General features: G+C 38.9%; 1 protein-coding gene across 1 annotated transcript in view; it reads right to left on the reverse strand.

The window, feature by feature from the left end:
• KCNK17 (potassium two pore domain channel subfamily K member 17) overlaps positions 1-18473 on the reverse strand; it is a 33183-nt gene that overhangs the window by 13407 nt on the left and 1303 nt on the right. The window contains exon 2 of the mRNA XM_034428019.2: positions 5729-5840. Within this exon, the coding sequence (XP_034283910.2) occupies positions 5729-5840 (112 nt within the window). The remainder of the gene's footprint in view (positions 1-5728; positions 5841-18473) is intronic.

The raw sequence follows: 18473 nt of genomic DNA on the forward strand, positions 1-18473 counted from the left end.
GCAGTCTTAGAAGAATGATCTTATCCTTTCTCCCATCTTTACACAATACCAATTCTGGTTTCTGCTATTGCTGGTGCAAGCATAGCTAATCTCAGCAGATAGTTCTAAAATGTCTCTTCAACTCAGTTCCAAGTATTTCTAATGTTTAAGAACAGATTGCAATTGAATAATGCAACAATGTTTTGTAAGTCAACAAGGAATAAAGATTATATAATGCCGTGGGATGAGTTACAGGCCCATAAAATGTTCCAGAGAACCATGGTGTTTGTATGCATTAAAGCTATCATATCTGAGCTGTAAGGTGACAAGTAGAGCAAAACAAACAAACAAAAAAAAAAATCCTCCTAACATTCAGTATTTCTTTGTGTCCATCTAGTGGTCATTCAATTTTTTGGGCAGCCCAGATGCGGTGGCCCTAATACACACACGTATCAGAAAAGAATACCTCTTGAAATAGATTCAGTGATTACTTCTTTGATCAGTTTGTTAGAAAGAATGCATATGTCATTTCTGTTGACAGGACATACCAAGCACATTAGAGCCGTGATGGCGAACCCATGGCACGTGTGCCAGAGGTGGCATGCAGAGCCCTTTCTGTGGGCACACCCGCCATTGCCAGCTCTCTTCTGGGTTCTGTCATGTGCATGCACAGCAGTCAGCTGTCTGGCGCGCATGTGCACACCGGAACCTGGAAGAGAGCAGCTGTCTGGTGTGCATGTGCGTGTCAGAACCCGGAAGACCAGCTGGCCACCGTGCGCACATTCACTGACCAGCTGCTCTCTTCTGGCTTCCGGCACTCTGGCGTGCACGCTCCAGTTTCAGCACACGGTGACAAAAAGGTTAGCCATCACTGTTATAGAGAGTGACAAACAGTTTAGGAGTAGCCCATGTACTACTCCTTTTATTAGCTAGTTTCCTGTTTCTCTCCCCCTACCCCAACTTGATATGGCTGTGAAAATGTAGAGGAAGGTAAAATAACTTAAAAGATATCTACTGGTTTATTTCTGAAAAAATTGCAGAATTCTTGGAATAATTCCCAAATTTTGCAAAAAAACCCCCACCCTTAGTTCTCAGTCTAAAACACTACACCCAGCCCACCTCTTTTGCATTACACTAATTTGGCAGATTAAAATTTGCTATATTATTTTGTCACACATTGTATGATAAACTTTAATTTAATTATGAATACAAATTATAGTTCACTGAACTGATTGAAAATCATGTCCCAACGAGAGTTGTTACATTGCACCCCAAAATTAAAAATAATTTCCTTCATAAATCTAAAATTTGAACTGGAGAATAATTGTATCAATGGTAATCAGCAGGAAGAGCTTTATGCTTTTTCTTCAGGAAACTCTTCAAAATCAGCAGATGTAGGAAAGACGGTGTATGATTATAGATTTGATTCCTGGAACACTAATGACTAAATACTAAGCATTCCCATTGATCCTGTGCTGCCATCTAGTGTCTTCAAAGTGATAATAGCTGCGTCAGGCCCAAATCTGAAACATCATTTTATATATATTACGATCCAATCTTTCTTTCAAGTGCATGCTCCCAAACAGATTTTTTTACCAAGACTTTCATGAAACACCTGGGAAGAGTCAGGCACTTTCCTTCTGTTTAATGTTTCTTTCCAATTTTATTAATGTCTCAACAAAGAAGGAATAGGGATGCTCAGTCTTTGATAATTCCAATGCAGAAAGTGGTTCTAACCCTTGGATTCACCTTCAACAGACACTCAGCAAGTATTTCTCACAAAGATGCCTGGGTACATGAAGCTTATGAAATTCGTACTCAAGTGCACCCTTGCTTTGCATTTTCAAAATCTTAGTTTTAAAAATCTGGCTGAAAGGATGATCCTAATATCCTGTTGCCATTCTTCTCTTTGAACTGGCTCAAGCAAAAAAATTCAGAGACAAAGAGTGACATTTTTTTTATCAGCAGCTTAGCATCCCATCCTAGCCCTGGTTTCAAGGGATCCTGCTGAGTAGAAGATACATAGTTGAGAGTATCTAAGTTTCCAGGAACTTAAATGCGATTTCTTGATATCTCAAACTTCAGGGAAGTCAGCAAGTCTGACCCAGACAAGTAAACACTTTAATCCGACTACCAAATCTGAAAACCATAAACTAACTGCAATTCTCAGTTGTAAGCTCTAGTAGCAGGTTTGGCGGTGGGGGGGGATATCTTTGGACTTTGCCGTCTCTTATTTTACACTCCCTGTACTTGACAGGGCACCCACAATTTTTATCATCGGGGAATTGTTTGGTTTTTCTGGTTTTACATGTATATCATCTCAGTTCAACACCAGCCCACATTTACAGCTATTCGCAGTGTCCCGCAGCCACATGGCCACAATTCACATTTTTTCTGAAAAATCAGTGTTTACTTCAGGGGTGTCAAACTTGATTTCATTGAGGGCCGCATCACGGTTGTGTTTGATTGCTGAGGGCCGGGGGTGAGCACGGCCAGCTCAACATCACACATGTCAGGGGCGCCTGTGGTGGCCTGAGCGCTCTGCCAGTGAAAACGGGCTCCTGAGCTCTGTTTTCACTGGCAGAGGGTTGCAGGAGGCTGTGGCAGCCAAAAACGGAGCTCAGGAGGCCGTTTTCACTGGCAGAAGCACCACAGGCCAGGCCTCCGCTGTTTCCATGGCAGCCCCACAGGCCAGATTTAAGTACCCCGCAGGCTGGATCCAGTCCCTGGGCCTTGAGTTTGACACCCCTGGTTTATTTCTTGTTTCTGATAAAAATGACTCATAGCAAACAATGGGTTTGCTTAATAACTGCGGCATTTACTTTAAGACTGCTATGTTCACTTAACAACTGCCTCAAAAAAGAAAAAAAGGTTTGTAAAAATCAGGTCAGCCACATGATGCGCTGCTTTTCAAGCATCCCAACTTATTGTAATTGCAGATTCAATTACGGTCATAAGTAGTAGTTCTGCATCCAATCTTTACCAATCTGAAATCAAGGTTAGGCACAGTTGATGTGTTTTTAGCTGTTCCCTGGAAGTAGGAATATGGAAAAGATTTAGCAGCTTTCTAATCTCTTTCTCCTCTATTTTGGTTTGGACTGTGCTTCAGGGAAGGGGCTTGGCAGTACAGGAAACCAGGCATTGCTTCAGCCCCCAAATTAGGAATCTATAAAATCTGTAATCTTATGTAGGGCCAAGCATTATTCAGAGTTTTAACTATGATGTGTTACTCCAATAAGTGGTTGGGACCAGAACAATGGAATTGGCAGGGACACAATCAAAGCTAAATGCAATTTGTTAATTAAATTCATTAATTTAAGCTGCTGAATCCCAATGCATGTAATAATTCCTATTTTCTCTTATAGTATAAACATTTAATTGGATGATAATTTTTCAGAGGACTCCAGATGCCACACCTCTTCTCTCAGAGGTGAACTGGATACAATTAAATGTTCTCATTTTCCAAATGTCTTTATTTAAAATTTCCCTTCAAATGCTTGAAAAATGATTGCTGCTAACCTCTTTAAGGATTTGTGTGCTTAATTGGGAGTTGATAGATTTTTAAAACACTGGAATAGCTGTAATAACAGCTTTTAGTTTATATACTCCTCAAGTTTTCAGGGGAAAAAGTGTTTTCTGCATATATCCCCATGCAATTGTGGAAAAGCATTAATTTGGAGAAGCATGGAATATGGCCCCTGATATGCCTCAAGTCTCTAATTTAGTCTTATTTGAGACAAATGTGCTGCTTAAATGATGATTTATCATTAAGTGCCTATTTAGGCAGAAGGCAGCTGCAGAGTAAGATAACACTGCCATCTTGTGACTCATTAAGTACACAGCCAAGTGTTAAAATGCTATGCATGCTGCTGATTTTTTGCAATTTAAAACCTGCTGTACAATATGCCTTTGAGGCTCAATTCACACATCTTAAAATAGATCTTTGTAGGTAGACATAGACATTACCATGAGAACACAGGCAAGTCTGGGTACAGATCCATTTTTCCGTTTACAACATAGGGAGAGGGACAAGCCCTGCCATGCTTGCCTGCCTTCCACGTGGCCTTCTGTTTGCCTGACTTTGCAAGCTGGCCACCGGGACATCGGGAAGGCAGCATGGAAGACAGGCAAGCATGGCAGGGCTTCAGGGAAAGGAGTAAGCTGCTAGCTCTCTTCCCCGCAGCCAGGTGGCCCTGCCATGCTTGCCTGCCTTCCCGGCGGTCCCCGTGGCCAGGCCCACTTGCCTGCCTTCGCAAGCTGGCCACAGGGAAGGCCGCGTGGAAGGCAGGGAAGCATGGCAGGGCTACAGGCTGCGGGAAAGGGAGTGGGGGAGGCAGGCTGGGACCGGGGAAGGGAGGCAGGGCCAGCTAGGTAGACCGTGACTTGAAGGCTTAACTGGCAGGCAGATCAGGGCTGCTCAGTTGGGGTGCAGTGCTTCAGGCAGGCAAGCTGCAAGTGAGGACCCACACGGTATAAGTGAGGAGAGACTGGGTGGAGGGGGCAGGGTGAGCATCGGGCGGCCGGGGCGAGCAAGCGGGGACTGCTTCGGGGGTGTGGCCAGCCAGCGATTACTAGCGGTTCGGTGAACCAGCCAAAATTACCACTACCGGTTCTCCTGAACCGGTGTGAACCGGTAGCAACCCACCACTGTATATACCTCATTAGATACCTGTAGCCTGATATACATGACTTATGCTGTTCACAATCAGAGAACCTGTTTGTATGTGTGTGCCTGTATTTACATCCAAACAGAAAAAAAGGACAGAGTAATATGACACAAAGATAGGAATGCCTTACCAACCTAAGACATGCCTTTGGTGAATGGTTTGTCCTCTGTAGCCCATGTTCACGCTATTCATGTATTCAAAGGAGACAGAGTGCCCAAGAGAACCCACAGATGAAAGCACTTTGCTTATAAACAGAACTGGCCTTTTAATTTATGAATTAAGATTTTACCCCATGGGTTCTAAAGAAGTCCAAGGCCATGAGCAAAGATTAAATAACCACAATCAAGGATCTGAGTGTGAGCAGCACATTTTTCTCTATCTAGGCCAATGCCCCCCACCCCAGCCATGGAGAAAAGTTTTTCTGCGGATTGGAGGGGATGTGGTTTTGTATGTTGCCTGCATCCTGCGGATGGGGGTTTGCTTGATTGTGCTGCCTGGTTGCTAGCATGCTGTGGGCTGGTCCAAGATCTGTGGGTTGAGGACCCCTGATCTAGGCCACTCCCTGTAGGCTCGGATTGTAAAGTCTCATGGCCAAGATCCTTTAGCAAGTTACTTTCTTTAAAAGTTATTACAAAAAAGAAATGGATTCAAACAACTTTTGGTATCATTTGGTGCATGTTCCTAATTACTGGGGTTGTAGTCCTGCGAAACTCATCTATATCTGGCATTTGCTTTGAGTGAAATCTTTACTGCCCCCTGCTGGTACTATGTGGATCATTCTATTGATGCTACGAACATGGCTAAAATGTGCAGTTTAAAGCAAAGATGTCTTTAGTGTCACATCTGCTTTATTCTGACCAGAGATTATTTGTGGATTTGTGAATTATCAGGCATTTTACTAAATTTTCCGTCAAATGCAAAACAAAGCAGCAGGAGAAAGACTACAGGAGTATTCTAAGACACACCCCAACTTTTCTTCTTCAGTTGTACCACTCTGCTATGGAATGGGATAAAAAAGGCTTAATTTGGTGCTATAATTATTTGACATCATTTTCTCCAAACTAGTATTCCATGACTCCTACCGATGGTTGTTACTGTAGAAACAGAGAAAAAGAAGGAGCCGACAAAGTCCCATCTGCCCAGACTTGTATTTCCTTTAAGATAAAGTCCACTCTTGTAGGCTTGGATGATAGTCTGTGAAAAAGATTAAAAAAAGAGAAGTCATGGATGAGGATTTCCGTCCACAAGATAGTCCAAAATTGCATTTCTATTCTGAAATAAGTTCCACTGAACAAAAACTTCATTCTGAATCAAAGCATGTAGTTTCCTTTGTAAATTAGTTCATCTTCTATGTTTAGCTGGCTTGACAGGAATTTATTTATCTTGCCCCAATCCTCCTTTAAAGATTTAGCAGAATCCCTGCTATATAATTTTGTAACAATGAAAATAAGAAATTATAACTTTGAAGGACAACTAACCCTTAAGAAAATGGACTTTATTTTAAAGTATTCCATATTGCCCATCCCTCAGAGAAACAGATTCGAAGGCAGCATATACAGAAAATAAAAGATAAAAAAAGAAGAAGAATGAACCACTGAAATCAGAGTTAAAAAGTAATTACAATGTGCTGATAAGGGGAAATCCCTTAATTAGCAGATTAAGAAATGAGGCCCTGACCAGAATGGTCTTCTCCTTCGAAAAATCTTCAGAAAGGGATATCGCCTATGATCTTAATTAATGATTGGGCTGGTAGAAACCAGATATTTTCTTCCAAAGAAATGCAGCCCTCATGCCACCTAAGTTTTAAATGCAGCATTTATGTTCTCCATAAAGATAAAAACATGCCTGATAAAGGAAGGTTATTTTGCAAAGATGTATTAGGACATCAAGAAGACTTCTTCTTTTTGATTCACTTATCCTTTACTAACACAAAAAGACAAAGAGCTTAGACCTGTCACCTACATCTAACTCCAAGGGTTGTTATAGGGATAAAAATGGGGTAAAGTAAGAAAACAGTATACTAGACTCTCTTAAGTTCCATTGAAATATAAATATAATAAACAAAAGGGCTAGAATTAATTTAGCCACTAAATTAATTCCCTGTTGGGACTCCCTGGTGACTGGGACAGAGCTGGCTTAATACAAACTTGTTAACTAGTATCGTGACTTTAAAGATATGCAACTGCACAGGAGCAAGTGGATATTTTACTGTACAAATTGGAAGACCAGTTGTGATTTGTTAGAATATCTGATAGTTATTGATAATGTGGATCATTCAATTGTCCCCAATTTCCATTACTGGCTTGTGGAATTCCAGCCCTTTCTATCTAAATAGTCACACAGGATGGCCATCAAGAATACGACTTTTATTCCATAGACATTACACTAAATACATGAATGATATGAAAGAGTTTCAGTAGTTTTACAATAATACTGACAATATTTAGGAACAACACAAATAAGAATTTCCGATATGATTCTATATCAAGGCACAGTGGATAATGGATTAGACTAATTTGAGAAAAACCAAGCTGCAAAAATTGGAAAGAGGAATAACAGATTAACAGAGTTGAAAGGGATCTTGGAGATCTTCTAGTCCAGTGATGGCTAACCTTTTTGCCATCGCGTGCCAAAAGCACCGGGAGCGGGGGGGGTGTTGCACGCACGTGTGCCCACACCCATAATTCAATGCGCCCTGCCCCCCATGCATGTGCACGTGACCCCCCCTGCGCTCCCCCCATTTTTGGCACGCGATGGCACGATGACTCCCGTAGGCCTATTTTTTGCCCTCCTCAGGCTCCAGAGGCTTTCTTGGAGCCTGGGGAGGGCAAAAACGGCCTTTTCCACTCTTCTGGAGGCCTTCCAGAGGCCGGAAACTGCCCGTTTCCCGACTTCCGGTGGGCCCAGAAGGCCCAAAAATCAGCTGGCTGGCTAGCGCATGCGCACCATAGCTGAGCTGGGGCAACGCTCGCATGCCCACCAATATGGCTCAGCGTGCCACCTGTGGCAAGCATGCCATAGGTTCGCCATCACGCCATCTAACCCACTGCTCAAGCAGGAAACCCGATTCCATCTCACAACAAATGGTTGTCCAATCTCTCCTTAAAAACTTCCAGTGTTGGAACATTCATAATTTCTGGAGGCAAGTTGTTCCACTGATTAATTGTTCTAATTGTCAGGAAATCTCTCCTTAGTTCTAGGTTGCTTCTGTCCTTGATTTGCTTTCATTCCTGATTAGTTTCCATCCAGGAGATGCACTTGAGAGCCAAATGAAATAGTGAGTTCTCCTTTGATACAGATCATCTCACAATGGCAGGATGGTCACCTGTCAAGAGTTGCTGCAACCAAAGGATAGATGATCTCTAAACTACCTACCAATTTATCGCCACCTTTCAAACATAAACAAACATGAAGTTGTCTAAAACAATCAGGTACATGGAAACCTGAAATGAACACTTTCATGTATTCCTTACATGCTATTTTTCCAGGTTAGTCTTACATATATTGCAACTGAATGCTTCTATCTCTTTCCAATCTCTGTAGTGATAACTATGAATGACTTGCACTCTGGAACACCTGCTACTTAATATAAAAAACTCACAAAATTTCTTCAGTTAGAACTGTTTCATTCCTTTATGCGACCATCTTTTGTCAAGTTAGTATTTTAGCCCTGTTTTTATATTTTATATTTATATCCCTCATTATTTTTATAAACAATTCAAGATGGCAAACACACAATACTCCTTCCTCTTCCTATTTTCCCTACAACAGGCCTGTGAGATGGGTTAAACTGAGAGAGAGTGACTGACCCTGTTGCAATATTTTCAGGATCAGACTCAATAAAGATAATAGAAGTTAAAGCTTTAAATATATTTCTTTTTAATTATGATAGGCATTCTATATTCACTGAATATTCAAGGTAGAAGCGACGAGAATGGTGAGGGTGGCTCCTTATATATACAAGGGGTGGAGCTAGGAATGGGAGTGGTAAGTTATGAATACATTAAAGTCCAAAGAATAAGTTAACCTCTGATGTTCCATATATACATTATTTACACATTGGAGAATAAGGCATTTACATCTGACAAATCCCCCTCTAAATGCCGGTTCGTTACACAACACCAATTACATTCTGATTCAGGACAATATAATACATATAATTTAGAAGTTAAATATTTGTGTTGTTTAGAAGGTAAGGGTTTTGTTAATATGTCAGCTAATTGTTCAGAAGTATCGCAATGTATTGCTTTAATGAATCCGTCTTGAGACAGTTGTCTCACATGCTTAAACTTTATATCAATATGCCTGGACCTTTGTCCAATTGCATCGGATCTGGATATTTCAATGGCCGCTTTATTGTCTTCATGCATAATAAATGGTAAGGTGGGTTTCTTCCAAACATCAGTGATCAGATCATTGAACCATACAAGGTTATTTGCAGCTTTGGACAAACAAACATATTCCGCTTCTGTAGTAGAAGTGGCTACTAGTTCTTGTTTACCAGTATACCAGTAAACTGGACAATCATTCAATAGAAAAACATAACCAGAAGTACTCTTTCTGCATGATGTATCACCAGCCCAATCTGCATCAGCATAACAAGTAATTTTTGGTTCTCTGTCATTATTGGGTTCCAACATTAAACAAAAATCTAATGTACCCTTCAGATATCTTAGAATTCTTTTGACAGCTTCCCAATGATACAAGGTTGGTTTACTAACATATCTTGACAATAGATTGAGAGGTAATGCAATATCTGGCCTAGTCCAATTAGATATATAAAGGAGTGAACCTATAACTGATCTGTAAAATGTGTTGTCTTTAAACTCAGGGGAAGATTCATCAGTGTTTCTAAGAAAATCAGTTTGCATAGGGGTGTCACAGGTTTTAGCATTATTTAAGTTACATTTGTTTAGGAGTTCGATGATTTTATCTTTCTGTGTAAGTTTGAATCCCCTTTTAGTTTTGTTAATTTGCACACCAAGGTATTTATTCACTTTACCCAGAGATTTCAGTGAGAAGTGTTCATTTAACTTATTTACAAAGATTTCCCTGCTCTCTTTATGCTTTCCAATGTATAAAATATCGTCCACGTAAATTAATACAAATTCAATATGATCATTACTCTTTTTTACAAAGAAACAGTTATCAGCAGTGGTGGCGTTGAAATCCATGGTCTTAAGTACTTTTACCAAGCAATCGTACCATCTTTTGCCGGATTGCTTTAATCCGTACAGACTCTTATTTAATAACCAAATTTCGTTCTTATTAGTGTATTGACTGTGTGGTGCTCTTACATATATTTCCTTATCTAATTTTGCATGTAAGTATGCGGTCTGTATGTCATATTGGAATACGTCCAGATTGAGTGCAGATGCTACTACAAGGGCTGTTTTGACACTCTCTGTTCTCACTGTGGGTGAATATGTATCAGTATAGTCTTCTGGGTATTTTTGTGCATAGCCTTGTGCAACTAGTCTAGCCTTGTATAAGGTATTGCCTCCTTCTAAGTTCTTAATTTTATAAATCCACCTGGTACCTATAATTGTTTTATCCTTAGGTGCGATCGCAGGTGTGAATACATTTAATCCTTGTAAACTTTCCATCTCTTTTTCCATAGCTAGTTCCCATTTTTCTCTTTCTTCATGTGGAAGTTTCAATACTTCTTCATATGTATTAGGTGTTATTTGTTCTCCATTCATATGCATTATGTAATCTTTGTATTTATTTGGTATTTGGTTTCTATTGTTTCTAATAGTTCTTTCAGGCTTGCTATGGTTATCATGCAAATATCTAGCTTCCTTTTTTGTTAATGTGTCTGTCTTTATTTTGTGCTGACTATTAGTCCAAGTTTTGGTTTTGTTCTTACTTTTGTTAATATTTTGATTTTCTGTTGTTCCTTCCTCGCAAGATATCGTATCTTTACATTTATTAGGAAATATTTCATTAAGGTGCAATTTTGACCAATTGGCCTGTTCATGGAACACAGCTGTTCTGGATACTATAAATTTGTTATTACTATCAATAAATCTGTACCCTTTGGTTCCAGTTTCGTATCCCATGAATCTTAATCTCCTGGATACGTTTTCTCCCTTTCTCCTCAATTGTTTAGGTATGTGTACGTCTGCAGTGACTCCAAATATGTGCATGTGTGATAATTTGGGTTTTCTATTGTACATCACCTCATATGGTGTCTTATTCACAATACTGGACCAGGTTCTATTTTGAGTGTAATTCGAATAATGTAATGCCTCTGACCAAAATTGTTTGCCTAAACCAGCATCCTCTAATGTGCACCTAATCATGGTTTGTAGTGTGGAATTTTTCCTCTCTGCAACTCCATTTTGAAATGCAGAAAAAGGATTGGACGTGAAATGTAACATTCCTCTATCCTTTAACCATTGGGAGAATTCTTTAGACATGAACTCACATCCCCTATCTGTCATAATTTGCTTTATTCTGATATTATGTTGTGTTTCTATACGTTTGTAGAATTCCTTAAATTTCTGAAATGTTTCATCCTTGTGCTTTAATGTGTAAACAAAACCATATCGGCTGTAGTCATCCACTATTGTTAGGAAGTAACGTTTTCTATAGGTAATTGAGGGACTTAATGGACCAACTAAGTCCATGTGTACCAAATCAAAAATACTGTTAGTTGATCTGTTAGATTTTTTTGGTCTGGGACTGGTTTTTAGTTTGGTGGACTTACATACTGAGCATTCCAAATAATTTTCACAATTTTTTATTTTGACACCTTCTGCGTGTTCAGTCATTTTTTGTACTACAGGAAAGCTTGCATGTCCTAACTTCCTGTGTAAGATGTGAGCACACTCATCATGAATTGGTTTACCTATTTTTGGTTTCTTTTCTTTGTATGTATTTTTGTGATCATGAGTTATTCTACACTCATCATTGTCACTGTTACTGACATTTTCATCATCTGCTTCAATACAATCTTCCATATTTGAATCAATGTTATGTAAACATCTTTCTATAGTTATCAGATAGGGTAGACCTCCTTTTATCATTACAGTACCTACATTTGTTTTGTTCTTTTCTATAGTTGCTTTCCCCTTTGAGAAAACTATATTGATATCAGATTCTCTGCTTAATTTTATGGCACTTAGTATGTTGTGAGGTATTTCTGGGATTAATAATACCCCCTCTATTTTCCCTAGACCAGGCAAGGTCACATTTCCTTTGCCTAGTACTTGAACCTTTTCTTGATTAGCTACCTTTATCACAAACTTATCTTCTATAAATGAAGATAATATACTTTTGTTGTTGGTGGTGTGATTTGTTGCACCAGAATCAATAAGCCAATTGTTATTCTCATCCTGCTGTGTTCTGTTGCTGTCTTGTTTATTTAGCCCATTCAGTGACCCAGATTTCCTCTCTTTTGAATTTTCTCTACCCCCTCTACCTTCTTTGTAATTTGGTGGGCTTCTATATTTGTGTCTATCTGTGGAAGATTGTCTGTAATTATATTTGCTCCTATATTCTGTTCTATGTCTCTCTCTTGAGACTTTGGGGCAGTCTCTTCTACTATGTTCCCTGGATCCACAATTGTAGCATCTAAAGGCCTCATTATGTTTATCTTGAAAGACTACTTTCCTAAAGGGTTTGTGGTCTGTTTGGTTACTGGATCGATTTTTTCTTGAATTGTCTTCTGCTATCAATTTGTTAGATAGACTTTCTATGGATAAATATCCCAAATTAATGGTATCTAAGTGTGACATAAAGCTATCCCATGATGGATCAAGTGAATTGATAATAACACTTTTCATTGTTTGGTCTGAAATCACTTCCCCCCTCAATTGTAGCTCAGCTCTTATTTTGTTTAGATTTATCAAATGCTCACTTATAGAAACCCCTGGTTTTACTCTAGAGGAAAAGAAATCCTTAGACATTCTTGTGGTTGTAGCTACGCTATCGCTGTGAAATAGATTAAACATGCATTGAATTATTTCTGATACAGTTAGGTTTGGTTTGATGCTATGATACATTGCAGGAGACACGCTAGATATTATTATGAAAAATGCTCTATGATGTAAACAATCTATTTTTAAAGTCCAAGGTCTTCTTGGAGGGCTAGTTATAAAGAATAGTAAATTTTCTTTCATGAAAATAACCTGAAGCTGTTGGTACCACTCTTGTAAATTAATGCCATCAATTCTAAGTTTTGGGAAGTCACTGGGTAAGTTACCTACATTATTCTGTCCATTACTTACAACCTGGGGCAGTCCGTGATCTCTCAAGTGCAGGAAATTACAGAACGGCATTGGGATGCTTGCAATGAGTCTGCGCGGTTCTCTGGCCAGTTCAAGTCCTTCTGGGTCGTCTACGTAGTTTCGCACATGCGCGTTGTTCATTTCTTCTTTGGTGGCGTCGTGGAAGGTTCTCTCCCTTTCAGCTCTCTCGATCCGCTCCTCCTCAGATGAGTCGGTCTCTGGCTCGGTTTTTGGGGCTCTGGTGGTGGTGACGGTTCTTTTCTTCTTTTTGTGTGCGTTGGTATTCGATTTTGTCTGTGGTGTAGGGCGAAATCGGCATGGCTCTCTGGGTTCGGGCGTCGTCGCTTTCGAAGTCAGGATGGGAGCGTGCAGGTCTTGAGTCGCCGGTTTGATTTCTTGCTTCTTCGTAGATGTCTTGGTAATTTTCAGTCTTGGCCCAAAAGCAGCAAAAAGCATTTTCATTGCTGATTTTACTTGAGATTTTGTTAAATCGTCTTCACTTTCTGATTTTGGATCATCTGAAGAGTTTGAGACTTCTTTCTCACTTTCTTCGTCTGATAGTGTTTTTCGCGCCAGAAATTTTGAACTGAGCGTTTTGATTGGTTCTGCTCCATTCTCTTTTAAAGTTCGTTGGAACCAAGATGGCTGCCATTCAAAATTTCGCGCGGGATCACATCTTTTCTTTTTAACAACTATTTTCTCAGTAGTCATCTCACTTACGATTTTTTGATCTTTGGGTTTTTCTTTAATGACGTTTTTTTTTCTCGCTGCTCCGCTGTTCTTCAGCATCTCCTGGAGGTCCGCGATGAGACTTTCATCATTCTTTTGGCTTTTTAGTATCTTTAATATCTCTGACCTGAGTTCGTTATTTTCTATTTCGATTTCTTTCTGGTCATTATTTTCACTCATTAGTTCTTCTTCTTCAGTGGTGTATTCTTCGGATTCTCTCGAAATCGCATTGGTGGATTCGTTGATCATCTCTTGATCAGTTTCTATTTCTTTGCTGTAGGCCCTGGTGTTGGGCCTATCTTTCTTGGACATTTTTAATTACTTATTGAGTCAATAAACCATCCTCTGCTACCAGCTTGTTGCAATATTTTCAGGATCAGACTCAATAAAGATAATAGAAGTTAAAGCTTTAAATATATTTCTTTTTAATTATGATAGGCATTCTATATTCACTGAATATTCAAGGTAGAAGCGACGAGAATGGTGAGGGTGGCTCCTTATATATACAAGGGGTGGAGCTAGGAATGGGAGTGGTAAGTTATGAATACATTAAAGTCCAAAGAATAAGTTAACCTCTGATGTTCCATATATACATTATTTACACATTGGAGAATAAGGCATTTACATCTGACAGACCCAAAGGCATCCAGCTGGCTTTCACACCTAAGGCAGGACTAGAACTTATTGTTTATATCTCAATCACCCAGTCACTTGCATAGTGAGAAGGGGGCACTGTCTAAATTTGATAAATAAAATAAAATAATCCTTCTGCAACAAATCTTACACTTTATCAAGAATAATAAGATGTAAAATGGAACTTTAGTTACATTCAACCAAATATGAGATAGAGAACAGAACCTGTACATACATGACTTAGGGAGCCCAGCCAACATATGCAGTGTAATCATAATCCCTTTTCATTTACATGGTTATGAAGACAAACAGAAGGCCAAATATGGCTAAGGATGAAATCCCACATACCTGGCTAGGAATAAACCCATTGGACGAAGAAAAAATTTTTTTCCCCCTCCTGAGACTACAATGCATGTTGTAAATAACATTTGAATCAAATGTTTTTTTTAAAGAAATACCTAAAGTTGAGAATGGGGTGAGTCAGGCATGCTATTGTTTTGAAGGCAAATGGCCTTTGCCTTTTCTAAGTGAAATTCTGATTTCTTAACCTTATAAAAACATAAAATACCGGTAACAATATATAAGATAAATATTAATCTTAAATTTATATTTAAGAGCACAGAGAAAAGGCCATAAATGATAATTGCTTCTTATCACAGAGATTACACCTCAAGATCTCTCTCACATTGACAATAACAAACTTGAGAAATCCAAGAGTCAAGGCTACCTGAAAATATCTTAATACGGTACCGGTATTTACAATAGCTTCAAAGTCATACAGTAACACTAAGAAAATTTCTTTTGAATGCTGTATAAATATGGTTTATCTCTATGTCCACTCATGGCTTTTATACACTATTCAAAAGAGACCATAAAAAAAAAAAACTAAGAAGGAAACCAAAAGATCAGAACTTATCCTCTCCAGCAGCTTACACCCAGATAAGCTGGAATTAACACCAGAAAAACAAGCCTCTAATAGCTATTATCATATTACAAAAATAAAACTGGAGCCAGTGAAGATTAGGTATTGGTGTAGCCATAGCACATGGTATAAACAAGTTCTATTATGATTTGTTGATGGCTTAATGGGAGCCCAGACACTGTGGCCTATACAGCAACATTAAAAAGGATTAAAAATACTGGAGAAGAGATATGTGGATCTATGCCTTTCTGATTTGATGATTCAGAAAATCATATTGATTCAATTTTCCAGTTCAATTTGGAAAAAAAGAGATCAAATAAATCCAGAGGCATCCAATTTGACATTGCAGTTCAATGATTCAGGAAAAATGGCTTCAAATCAAATAACTAAACTAAAATTTTATGCAGTGCTATAAAGAAATCCCATGTAAAATTGAACAACGTACCCTCAGTTTAACATTGGCCTCTACAATCTAGTGTTATATATCTTTCACCAATAATTCCATGGTTTTCAAAAAAGAAAAACCACTCAACCTATAATCTTTTCCAGGGAAAAGCTTTAAAAGCTTTGATAGATTGTGTTCACACACAATCCAATTAGGCAGGATAAAAATAAACTTCTGGTTTATTTCATTATATAATCATAGAGAGTGGCACACTACTCTTAGTTAGTTAATAGTAGTAGAAATAACAGTAAGAGCAGTGTAGGCAAATGTGATATCTCCAAACTGTACAGCCAGATCATGAGAATTGCGGTCCAAAATATGTGTGGGCCAGAATTCTCCAATCTATAAGTTTGGACACCTGTTTGCTAGATCCAGTTCCTATGACCTATGGTTGGGGCCATGCAATGGTTTTGATGCAGCAGTCTCCTCAGTCTTGAAGGAGGATGTAGTATGTTCCTTCCTCAAGAAGACATCCTTGGATTTAGTCCTGATAAGATCAAGTGGTATCTATTTGGGCTCCTCAGATCTAGGGATACTCCATCACTGACTCTTGTTTGATACCTTTGTGCAAGCTAAGGTTCTTTTGGACTTACATATCTTACTTGAAGACCAGACATCATTCATTGCACAAGGGCCTCTAATGAGCCAATTGCATTCTTCCTGGTCCGGGAGGCCCTTCGGGGACAGTAACTTATGCCTAGCCACCTGCCCTGAAAGCTGCAGGTGGTCCAGAAATATGGCAAACCAGGCAGTGGTGAGAGAACTGTGGCAGGAACACTGTTACGTGCCTGAGACCCTGCTGCTTTGTATTGGTTGGATGCAATTCAAAATGCTGTAATCCTCTTCAAAGTCCTTCATGGCATAGGAATCTAGATTTCTGAAGGACTGCTTATCTTCAGTAGTGTCCACTCATCTGGCATCATCAACCAAGGGAAGCACAATTGAGGTCCCATTGATTAAACTAGGTCAACTTGTAGGACCCCAGGAAGAACTCCTAATCTTTTGCAATTACTGCCCTTTACCCTTCAGGAGTAGCTCTAGATATTTTGGCATCTAACCAAAGTCATATTCTGGCATCCCTACGATTTGGCTCATCTTCTGATTTGTTAGGAATTTCAAACTGGCAACCTCTTGTTTCTTTTATTCTTCTTAATTTTAAGCTTTACACCTATGTTTTTCAGCCACAGACAATTCTTTTTTCTTTGCTTGAACACTTTCATCTTTTTGCACTGCAAAATTATACAGGTAGTCCTCAACTTACAAAAATTCGTTTAGGGACCAAAGTAACAGCACTGAAAAAAGTAACTTATGACCGTTTTTCATACTTATGACTGCTGCAGCATTCCCATGGTCATGTGATTAAAATTCAGATGCTTGGCAACTGACTCATATTTATGACAGCTGCAGTGTCCCAGGGTCACGTCATCAGCTTTTGAGACCTTCCGATAAGCAAAGTCAATGGGGAAGCCAGATCCACCTAACAACCGTGTTACTAACTTAATAACTGCAGTGATTCACTTAACAACAGTGGCAAGAAAGGTCATAAACTGAGGCAAAATTCACTTAACAAATGTCTCTCTTGGCAACAGAAAATTTGGGCTGAATTGTAGTCGTAAGTCGAGGATTGCCTATATTTACGCCTAGAGTGTGCATGCTGATTTAGGAAGTACTGCACTACTGTTTTTCACTTTCATTGTTATTCAGAAGGGGGTTTTTTTCAGTGTTAAAATTCTTAACTTCTTCAAATTTAGTGTCTTAGCCAGTGCCCACTTGGCCTTAGCCTGAAGCTGGCTTTACAGAGATTTGTATGCCCTTTTATTTTTTAGGAAATTTTTAAAGACTTAGTTGTTCTTCCAGGGAGCCTCTTTTAATTATAATTGGTTTATAGTTGATATATGGTCAGCTATGTTATTCTTAAAAATGTATTGTCTTTTTATTTATAAACTGCAAAGAATTGTTGTGTGCTCTTGAAATTTGAAATAAATTTGAAATTTATTTGAAATAAGAACAAATGAATAAATAAAATTATTTGCAATGAATTAGTTTCTTTTTCCTTCCTTCCTTCCTTCCTTCCTTCCTTCCTTCCTTCCTTCCTTCCTTCCGGATGTCTTACATTTTCTTCTGCTTCCTAGTCTAGTAACCTCACCTATGTCATAAATTTCCCTTTTTTACTATATTATTTTTAACTCTTGTTAAATCATAGTGAAACACAGAAATCCAAACCAACCAACCAACCAACCACTCATAAAATCTCATTGCAACATTTATGGGGTGTAACTTCAATCCTGTGCATAGTTACCCCAGTCTAAACTCCACTGAATTTGGTGGTATTTCCATCTGTCTCATACTCAACTTGTAAAACAGATTAAGACTTACAATTAAGGAAATGTCAAATAAAGAAACAGTCCTGCAAAATCTTTCCATTCCAAGTATTAGGGCAAAGTACAGACTTCACTTTTAAAGAAATGAAAGAAATATCTAATTCTGCTTTCTTCCTTCAAGTGCCTGATTGCTTCAGTGATAAGCTGATACAATTGTAATGCTTCTGGGAAGTGCTTACTAAGTAAACTATGGTTTGCTCGCATACCTGAGTTGCCTGGATTCACTTTTAACACGTTCCATTATAATCACACACATGCTGGGTTTGCACAATGCACTGTGCTGAAATTTAGTTGGATGCTTTATAGGTCAGTGCATTGGCAAACAAAAGCTACTGGATAGCAACATTGGACAGCTTCTCAGAAAAAGATCTATCATGCTCTGAAAAGGATCTCTCATCTCCTACTGTACTCTAGATTTGGGCTCTAGACAAAGGCTCTAGGTCTGGGAACCTCAGTTTCTTCCTTAATGACTCTAATCTACTG

This window comes from Pantherophis guttatus, chromosome 1, assembly GCF_059756535.1.
Source record: "Pantherophis guttatus breed Tessera chromosome 1, ASM5975653v1, whole genome shotgun sequence".
Lineage (NCBI taxonomy): Eukaryota > Metazoa > Chordata > Lepidosauria > Squamata > Colubridae > Pantherophis > Pantherophis guttatus.